The 10,402-nt window shown below is 32.9% G+C and overlaps 2 protein-coding genes across 2 annotated transcripts; both read left to right on the top strand.

The window, feature by feature from the left end:
- Positions 1–1,518: 1,518 nt before the first annotated feature.
- Positions 1,519–4,834, top strand: LOC128180229 (short-chain collagen C4-like). The gene is made up of 4 exons (XM_052848158.1): positions 1,519–1,750; positions 1,847–1,924; positions 2,378–2,614; positions 4,590–4,834. The coding sequence occupies exons 1-4, from the start codon at positions 1,519–1,521 to the stop codon at positions 4,832–4,834; spliced, it is 792 nt and encodes a 263-aa protein (XP_052704118.1).
- Positions 4,835–7,765: 2,931 nt separating this feature from the next.
- On the top strand, positions 7,766–9,088 carry LOC128180233 (uncharacterized). The gene is made up of 4 exons (XM_052848161.1): positions 7,766–8,030; positions 8,135–8,212; positions 8,408–8,644; positions 8,837–9,088. Exons 1-4 carry the CDS (start codon positions 7,805–7,807, stop codon positions 9,079–9,081), a joined length of 786 nt encoding a protein of 261 aa, XP_052704121.1. The 5' UTR covers positions 7,766–7,804; the 3' UTR covers positions 9,082–9,088.
- Positions 9,089–10,402: the final 1,314 nt, after the last annotated feature.

Raw genomic sequence — 10,402 nt, 5'->3', positions numbered from 1 at the left:
CACTTCCTTAGGATGCTTCCATTTTAATTTGAGCTTTTCTGGCCAAATAGTTTTCGAGAAGAAGATTTTTAAAAGATTTTTTCTATATATTCCTATGTAAAACTTGATCCCTCAATTGTGGCCCCACCTACCCTCGGGGACCATGATTTGAACAAACTTGAATCTACACTACATGAGGATGCTTCCATTTTAATTTGAGTCTTTCTGGCCTAATAGTTTTTAAAAGAAATTTTTTTAAAGATTTTCTCTATATATTCCTATGTAAAACTTGATCCCCCAATTGTCGCCCCACCCTACCCCCGGGGACCATGATTTGAACAAATTTGAATTTACACTACATGGGGATGCTCCCATTTTAATTTGAGTCTTTCTGGCCTAATAGTTTTTGAGAAGAAGATTTTTAAAGATTTTCTCTATATATTCCTATGTAAAACTTGATCCCCCAATTGTGGCCCCACCCTACCCCCGGGGACCATGATTTGAACAAACTTGAATCTACACTTCCTGAGGATGCTTCCATTTTAATTTGAGCTTTTCTGGCCAAATAGTTTTCGAGAAGAAGATTTTTAAAGATTTCTCTATATATTCCTATGTAAAATTTGAACCCCAAATTGTGGCCCCATCCTACCCCCGGGGACCATGATTTGAACAAACTTGAATCAACACTTCCTGAGGATGCTTCCATTTTAATTTGAGCTTTTCTGGCCTAATAGTTTTTGAGAAGAAGATTTTTAAAGATTTTCTCTATATATTCCTATGTAAAACTTGATCCCCCAATTGTGGCCCCACCCTACCCCCGGGGACCATGATTTAAACAAACTTGAATCTACACTACCTGAGGATGCTTCCACTCAAAGTTGAGCTTTTCTGGCCTAATAGTTTTTGAGAAGAAGATTTTTAAAGATTTTCTCTATATATTCCTATGTAAAACTTGATCCCCCAATTGTGGCCCCACCCTACCCCTGGGGACCATGATTTGAACAAACTTGAATCTACACTACCTGATGATGCCTCCACACAAGTTTTAGCTTTAAGGGCCTAATAGTTTTTGAGAAGAAGATTTTTGAAAAATACCAACAAATTTTCAATAATTCTTAATTATCTCCCCTTGTAAAAGGGCGTGGCCCTTCATTTGAACAAACTTGAATCCCCTTCACCTAGTGGTGCTTTGTGCCAAATTTTGTTGAAATCTGCCCAGTGGTTCTTGAGAAGATGAAAATGTGAAAAGTTTACGACGACGACGACAACGACAACGACGACAGACAACGGACAAATTGTGATCAGAAAAGCTCACTTGAGCCTTTGGCTCAGGTGAGCTAAAAAGACTGTGCAAAAAAGGGAATTAAATACTTTGTTTAGGATAATTAATCTGCACTTATTTCGCTGCAAGAAAATGATTGTTTCGGATTTTATACACAGTTCACCTTAAAGTAAATATTTCGTTTTCAAATAATGGTAAGATATTTTTAATAACTCTTGAAAACTTGTAAGTGTACAATATATTTGTTTGCTCACTAGATGATTGCCGTTTTCTTTGTGATGCTTGCAATCAGCCTAGCTGGGGCAGAGACAAACACCGAAACTTGTAAGGACATGTTACAGGGTTATCTGACAGGACAGCTGTCGTCTGGTCTAGGAACGTATCAGGTGGAGGTTCTGAGGCGGGAATTCAAAAGTTTTACCGAACATGTCGAAGAATCAATGAGGGTGTTTAAAGAAACAGTAAAGTCTGATAAACAAAAGATGCGAGGTATTATGTGTCCATTACTGCGTATTATAATTTGTAAGCATATGATAATTTGATCCATTCACACCTGACTATATACTGATCATTGATTACTTTAAGATGCACAAAACAGCAGCGTTGTTTACACAAGATGGGGAAAGAAGACATGCCCTCCAGATGCTGAAACAATTCTATCAGGTTTGTTATAATACAAGTATTACATTATTGCTGTTTTAGTTATATACGATGGTGCTACCCGAGAAGTACAATATCTACCTTGAGGTTGGCTTAATCATTTATCTTTTTCTCGTCCAATGTGGAAGAAAATAAATGTTATACTGACATCCTAGGTCAGGTGTAGGTGAACATAATGTTGTACCTTTTCAAGATAGTTCGATATCTGGCAATTCGAGAGCTAGAGATTCGATCATTTAATAAAAACATTTTTGGCAAATCACATATTAGAACTTTAATGTCAAAACTAGATTTACTTTAATGGATCTAACAATCCTCATCCCTAATAATAAAAGATGGGGAAAAAAATGAACAAAGCCGTTAAAGCCAGACTTCTACGTGTTAAGGTATGTCAATAGAGCATGTTATGAAATGCAATATACATATCTGTTGGTAACCTTGAGAAAACTTTTAAAGGTTTTACTGGCGGTTCGTGGTTTGACCACAAGGGAGCAGCAGTCGATCCTCTCTGTTTACCAAGAGACCCAGAATGGGGATTATACACTGATGGGACGGATGGCGATAAAGCTTATGTCTATGGTGCGGAATATGAAACAGCCACATCTCCAGGCAACCTGCGTTCATTTCATCAACATGACGTCCCATGTGCGGTTTGTCTTCAGAGAAACAGATCTGTTGTCAAGATGTTTCCAGGTGAGATTGAATGCAATTTCATATGAATATTACTTAAGGAACTATATGGATTAGTGTACCCAGCTATGTTGTGGCTGTTGGAAGCTAGAAAAATTAAACATTAACAAAAATGATACATCAACCCGGAGTGTTTCTTTATGTTTTTATAACAAAGGATAAGAGCGATATCAAACATTGTTTAATGCATTTTTGTGACGTCATATGTATCTGCCTATAAATACAAGTACTGTCGATGAAATGCAGATCGTGACGTCAAATACACGAAATACTCCAGAGTAAAGTATCATGTTTTCGTTAATTTTTAATTTTTAAGCTTCGAACAGCCACAACATAGCAGGGACAACCAACGTGTGTATCAAAGCAGTTTTTAAAAAGATATCATGTTCTTGTAGAGGCTATATTGTTTTAAATGTCAGATTTTTTAAGAAAAAAAACACACAAAGAAGCACAAAAAGGTTTTTGAAAAACATCTTAAGAATTGTACAGTAGTTAATTTCGACATCAAACCGTATGGCTTACAGCAAAGTGACTTTCTACACATCGCTGTGAAATTAATTGGGAAGTCTTTACATACCCGCGGTGATTATTATATAAATCAATCAGTTTTAAATAAACAAGGAGAAACCTTTTGGTAAATGGTTAGAGAGCTACCAGAAATCGGAGTTCACGCCAATTCGTATCAAATAACTATAGAATGGCTTGCATAATGTAGGAAGTTATTGAGATGCCTCGATGAGTTTGAAGACAGCTTTGCTAAGACGTTTTCAACTGACGGACGATGGGTTTAAGAAACAGTTTGATATTATTATTTAGAGGAGCGATATTCTGCGTCCATCTACTGTACAATGCTAAACGTGTTTTTCAAAAACCTTTTTGATCTTCTTTGTGTTTTTCTCCCAATAATCTAACATTTAAAACAAAATAGCATCTACCAATGCATTGATACAGACGATGGTTTTCCGAGAACTATTTAGAGTTAGCGCAAAACTTAAAATCGGTTTACTTTAATTTCGTCTAGCAATCTTATTTTGCTATTTATTTATTATTATTTTCGGGTCATTTCGTCAAACAATATCCACAATTTGAGATGCGTGATTAGAATATTCTTTGCAGAGTAATTTGAAGTAACACGTTTTCCAGGCGATATAAGACGTCCAATATTTGTTAACGATTTCATACCGAAAATATTCAGGATTCTCTTGAACAAGCACCCAGCTTGCACATTCGCTTTGCATTTTAAGTACTTGAAAAAAAGTTTTTTCATAGCGACAAAAAACTGCCGACACCAAATATTCTGTATGTTAATGTGGTACACACATTTTTGATACATACATACATTGGGTACATGTATGTCGCAAATAATGTTTCGTATATTTTATCGGTCTGGGTTTGGATTTTACTTGATGTTATCATATTTATCAAAATTATCAAATTGACTTTTTACAAACATTTAAAACAAAGCCTTTATAATCGCTTTGCTTTTTTCATATAAAATGGTTCCAAAGTGTGTAAAAATGTTTATTAGCTGACATTTCGCCGCCTTTACTTCTGTTTTTTTTCTTTTGCATTTTACTGCATACATTGGGTACATGTATGTCGCAAAAAACTTGTCGGAAAACGCCCCGTAGAATCTTAAACAATGTTTTATTTAAAGCATGCGTGGGTATATATCATAGCAATTCTCAAAAACGTAAAAAATGTTTTCTCTCCAGAAATTGTTATCTGCACATTGATTTATAATTATTTTTTGGTATATATCGTTATATGTCTTTTTTTCTATAATAATGCTTTAATTTTATTAATATTTTATTAATTTTTTTAATATATCGCCCCCCAAAATAATAATTAAATAAATAAAATGCTACAAATTTCATACCCCTTTCCTCCAAATTCCCAACATTTTTTATTTTGTTTTTCCACAGTTTAAGAAAAAAAACCCAGATAATAACATTTTATTTTATATCTTCATTTGTAGCTAGAAAATCATGTTACAAGGGCTGGAAGTTAGAGTACCGTGGTAATCTTATGACAGGATATCATGACCACTCAGCCGGTACCATGTATAACTGTGTTGACGAGCATCCAGACACCTTACATGGAGGTCTTGCCAATAAAAATGGCAAACTGTTTTATTCTGTAGAGGCTCGCTGTGGTTCCTTGAAGTGTCCACCTTATGTCGAAGGAAGAGAAATTGTTTGTGTTGTCTGTTCCAAAGAATAAATGTTATTGTAGTATTGATTATAATTTCTCGCTGTCTGTATACAATTTCTAACCTGCTACATAATCTACAAACATTTTGTATTTTTAACCTAACGTAATATAACCCTACTCCATCATATCCAGCCAAGCAAGTGAAGGGTCAGTATTTACATTGACGTTACGTAAATTATATTTCCCTGAATAACATATATTAGCTTTTCATAATGAAATTTGAAAAAGTTGCATCTCGGGTACTTTGGTATTTCTATTTTCAAATATAAATCGTTTTTAACTTTCTCTCAGCGGAAGTATTAGGCACGCAAAGCAGTTGTTTATTACAATATTCCATTATTACATTGTAAATAAATTATCATTTGCATCCATTATAATCTCAATCTATATTCTTGTCCTTCGATACGTGCTTAACTGGGGACTGTTATCAACCATATCCGAACTTTGCTTATTGATATACTAGATAAGAAGATAAACTACTTTTAGACATATTAAATACGATTTTGACAATCCCCTCTTGAATATTCGACAGAGACACTGACGAATGCTTCTAACCTTTTGGTTAACATTTTGGCAAACATTAAAATAATTGAGTAGCGCAGATTTATCTTATGTAAGAAACTACGAATAGAAAGGACGATTCCTTGAAATCTTCAATAGAGAAACTTAAAACTAGAATGTTGAAATTTGAAATTTTTAGAGACAATATTATTCATTATAAATAAAGAAAACAAAGCACAATTCTGTAATACGCATTTTTAGGCCAATTTTTTAGGCATTAAATGTATTATGAAGGGATATTGAACGATTTTAAATCATTTCAAACTATTTTAATATGTATTGCTAGATATCTATTTAAAAAAACCTCTTAGATTGTATTATTTAAAAGAAGTACAACCGCAAGCATAAATGAGATAATGCCTCGCAAGCTAGCGAGGGTATTTTTTTTGGTCGAAATATATGTCGACTATTTTTTTAGACAACCTTTCCGGCAATAAAGAGAATATACATATATATTTGAACCAATAAATTGTGTAATTGTAAATGAAAGAAAACAACCAAAACTTTCAATACATATATGTATTTAAAGAGCCGACAGTTCAATTATTTGCATATTCTTTGCAAAAACAAAATTCATTTAAATGCTTGTTTAAGTTATGCTGCTTCCGAACGCTATGAGTTTATTTTTGTTGGCATTTCAAAACATACATCTGTCACTTATTTTTTTTTTTTTTTTTACAAAATTAGACAAGTGGTCATGCAAATGAATCTCCTTTGGAAAGTATGTATAAGCTCTTAATATTTGTATCATGTTTTCGCAATATAAAAAATCCCTATAAGACATGTTTTATTAACAATTGTTTTCATTTTGTACACCTCAATCTCATAAAAATCTGTAACAGCCTTGCTTTGCCAACGTAAAGTGTCTTCATTTATTCTTCATTCTAAAGATGATCAATGCGGGATTCAAATTAAACTCAATTTTCAATGTTAATATATCTGATGTTTAATGAAAAACAGAGGTATTCGATAAGATTAAAATATGAACAAACTCAGCTGACATATAAATGAATATTTTTGCTAACTGAGCACCATGGTATTGGTGCAAATTACTCATAAGAGATTGACATAGATTTATTTTATGAAAGGTATTAGGATATGTACTGATACTTTCCTGCTATACACTGTCCAAAGTTTCCGCTTCTACCACTTTTATCGTGATTAGTCAATAATCATTAAAACATTTCTGTCCAAAATAAGTAAATTGAAAAAAGGTCCAGATTACCTGTTTTAAAACACCCCTCTACCGTCTACAGCTTCAGGAATTGATACACAACCAGAAAGAAGAAGTCTACGGGGATTATGCATTGCAACAGCCTTGATGTTAACATTATAACATAATTGCGAGATTGTACGTGTTACTTCCGATTGGGCAAGGATGCTTTCATTTCCTTTTAAAAATATCCAAAGAATTCGTTTTCATTCATCGGAATTTCAAAGTGAAAAATTACTATTTGTTTATAAAGATATCTTTGATATTCCCCTTTATTCTATTTCAATTGCATTTCTTTCACAGGTATGTATGTGCATTTGTTATAAAAATTGTCCAAATGTGAGGAAACAAGAATCTGAGACAAACTGAAAACGTGCGTTTAAAATGAATACGTAAAATGAAAAATAGATACATAATCTGCAATCTTTTAAATAAGTAATTTATATGAATAAATTGCACATCTAACATTATTTAGTTCGCTATAGTTTGCCAACATTTGTAAATGATATATACAATAGTATTTCACATGCACAGGAGATTCAGTTGTGAAATTCAAGACAAAGGCATGGCATAGAATTTCAATTTAATTTCGATCTGATTACCACTTTCCAAATGCGTAGGTTGAATCAAGGCATCTGTTTTTTGACTTCTCTGTTGCAATACATATAAATACTTGCGGATATAGACGTTTAGTGATAGTTGAAGGATTGATAATGGTAAGTTTATTTTGTCAATTTACAACTTCATCAATATAATTCTTATTAGTTTTTTTTAAAGTAAAAATCGCATTTGAGCCAGGATGACACCGGTTTAATCGTTTAATTAAAAATACTAAGAAAGGATATTTTCAAAAACTTTTGAGAAATGCTGTTTAAGAACCCTATGATCGTATTTGTTGAAAATTATTTGAAACACAAGTGTTCATGCTATCTTTGGTAAGTGGGTTATACCAAATTAGAACAAGTTATATAATTAAATATGTTGTTTACATGCACATATATCTTGCTAAAAGTTAATTTAAAGCAATCAACATTTACACAATATGGGCACAGGAAATTTCCCTTAAGTCTGATAAAAGGAATAAACCCTAGAATTCCAACATGCATAAACTATTTTATTTTACCAAAACGTTAAGTAGGGAAACATTAACTGAGGTTGATCCGAAATTTTTACAAAGTTAATATTGTATTACAAATCTACTGCAGATGTCGGCGGTTCTTATTATTGTGATCTCTGCAATGGGTGTATGGGCTGAAATAAGCAATGGAAGTTGTAAAGACATGCTGCAGGGTTATCTGACAGGACAGTTGTCGTCTGCTCTAGGAGCATACCAAGTAGAGGCTTTGAGGCGGGAATTCAAAAGTTTTACTGACCAAATTGAAAAATCAGTGAAGGCAATTAAAGAAAAAATAGACGTACAAGAGATACGAGGCAATATCCATTTATTAAATAAATCTTGAATTAAAAAAAACGTTTATTTAAACACCTTTATTTTACATGTACGCTTCGTAAATAACATTATTAACTTTTTCAAGAAACCAAAAACAATAGCATTGTTTACACAAGATGGGGAAAGAAAACGTGTCCTTCAAACGCCGAGTTAGTTCAATCAGGTAATTTTTTTAATGAATTCAATAATAATTGACACGTATATGAATCGTTTTACGACTTCACAATACAAGAAGTTTTGTGCCTTAACAAAACACTTTACTTTCATAAACGAAAAATGCATTATTATGTATTTATTTAACGTTTTATAAGGCCTTTAGACAATATATGTATTACAAACATGTTGATGGAATCTAAAGGTTACACTGGCGGTTCTTGGTATGACCACAAAGGAGCAGCAGTTGATCCTTTGTGTTTACCAAGAGATCCGGAGTGGGGAATATATAGTGATGGAGATAATGGGGGCAGAGCTTTTGTTCATGGTGCGGAATACCAAACACACAGCTCCCCCGGATATCTGCGCACACTCTATCAACATGATGTACCTTGCGCTGTTTGTCTTCGTCGGAATAGATCTGTCGTCAAAATGTTTCCAGGTAAAAAAATATATGAAGACAAAACATTTTATTACCATGTCGTTTTTGGTTAAACTTTGTTATTTTATTGAGAAATGTGTCATTGTAAATATATTTCAAATTGATATACATGTAACTTATCTAAGCTTTAAATACATGTTTGCCTCTGTGCTTCTGTTATTACGTAAAACGTGTGCATTCATGACTTTGAAGCCAGGAAAACGTGTTACAAAGGATGGAAGTTAGAATTCCATGGTAACCTAATGGCTGGATATCATGACCACCCAGCCGGTACAATGTACACCTGTGTTGACGAGCATCCAGATACCTTACATGGAGGTCATGCCGATAAAAATGGTCGACTTTTTTATCAAGCAGAAGCTCGATGTGGTTCCTTAAAGTGTCCACCTTATGTTGAGGGCAGAGAACTTGTATGTGCTGTTTGTTCTAAAGAATAAATACCATTCGAACATGTTCTTTTGTTCTTTTTTCTACTTTGTACATCTATGATGGTGTTTTTTATTTTGTTTTGCAGAAAGAATAAAATGAATAAACACTGCTGACTACTTCATTGTTTATTCACTAAAGTATTTATGCGCTATATATATATATATATATATATATATATATATATATATATATATATATATATATATATATATATAAAGCGTGAGAAAAAATACTACAATGTGATAATGTTGTTTTTATCACCTAAATAATTATATTTTTTAAACAAATCGTAGAATAGATATGTTGACTTAAATTTAAATTTGCAAAGTTTTTTGCTAAAAGAGCTGTAACCCTACGCCTCAAGTAAGTGCGTAAAATATCAAAACGTGGATTATATACGAAGTCGGATAAAAAAAACCATATATATACTTTAATAGAATAGGAATACATTTAACCCGTTATCATATATATTCACATTTTGATAATACATTACCAGCAAAAAGACGATTGAAGTTAAAAACAACCCTCAAACAGAGAAAACGAAAACCTAGTATTATTGCATTATAAATTTCTTTTCATTTCATTATCGAAACATACAAATTTAATACTCTTAAAGTGTACTCTTCTAGAAACGCAATCTGACTTAGATAAAGATCTCTACAATAGCACAGAAACCAGGGGAATATGACAACGACCCATTTTATGTCATGTTCCCTGACATGTGAATTGACTTTCTTTCTTACATAAAAAAGGTATCAATCACATAATCATTAGAACGTCGGCAGTAAAATAGCTTTATAATCAATATCACTGACAGATAAGCGCATTGTGCCACCTGATTGGATAAACAAATGTTCATTGAGACGCCACAGAAACAATCTACGGATTCCAGTTAAATTCTTTGTAGTAGATGTTTTCCCTCTACTGAATTAGACTTATCACCAGCCTGTGTTTCCCTGCTCCGAGTCTTCCCTATTAAATGTACATGAGTAGATATTGTAATGAAAATGAAAAATGCAAATACGAAAATCGTACTTTCGTAATAAGCCTAAATGTATGTCTTTTTATCTTTTTTATTAAGGCTACTGCTTGTCATTAGAAAAAAATATTACTTACTGTTGTAGTACAAGTAAGTTTTCCTTGGGACCTCATGTTAATGAGTAACATCATTCGGAAGTAAGAACATACATGTATGTTGCTTTACCACTAGTTGACGCTTTTGGCTGCTACCTTTTATTGCAAATGCACACGAAAAATACCGAATAAATCAGGATCTTTTACAAGTTACACAGAGTTAGTTTTTTCCCGTCGCAAACTTTAGAATTTGAA

Source organism: Crassostrea angulata, chromosome 4, assembly GCF_025612915.1.
Source record: "Crassostrea angulata isolate pt1a10 chromosome 4, ASM2561291v2, whole genome shotgun sequence".
In the NCBI taxonomy this organism is placed as follows: domain Eukaryota; kingdom Metazoa; phylum Mollusca; class Bivalvia; order Ostreida; family Ostreidae; genus Magallana; species Magallana angulata.
The sequence above is the reverse complement of the archived record's forward strand: the minus strand, read 5'-3'. Positions and strand labels throughout refer to the sequence as shown.

What these genes read in the sequence shown, in the direction of transcription:
- LOC128180229 (XM_052848158.1), top strand. Translation starts at nt 1,519, where the DNA reads ATGATTGCCGTTTTCTTTGTGATGCTTGCAATCAGCCTAGCTGGGGCA. An exon ending in TGCTGAAACAATTCTATCAG is followed by an intron (nt 1,925 to 2,377) that starts GTTTGTTATAAT and finishes AAACTTTTAAAG; the next exon opens with GTTTTACTGGCGGTTCGTGG. An exon ending in TGTTGTCAAGATGTTTCCAG is followed by an intron (nt 2,615 to 4,589) that starts GTGAGATTGAAT and finishes CTTCATTTGTAG; the next exon opens with CTAGAAAATCATGTTACAAG.
- LOC128180233 (XM_052848161.1), top strand. Translation starts at nt 7,805, where the DNA reads ATGTCGGCGGTTCTTATTATTGTGATCTCTGCAATGGGTGTATGGGCT. An exon ending in CGCCGAGTTAGTTCAATCAG is followed by an intron (nt 8,213 to 8,407) that starts GTAATTTTTTTA and finishes TGGAATCTAAAG; the next exon opens with GTTACACTGGCGGTTCTTGG. An exon ending in TGTCGTCAAAATGTTTCCAG is followed by an intron (nt 8,645 to 8,836) that starts GTAAAAAAATAT and finishes ATGACTTTGAAG; the next exon opens with CCAGGAAAACGTGTTACAAA.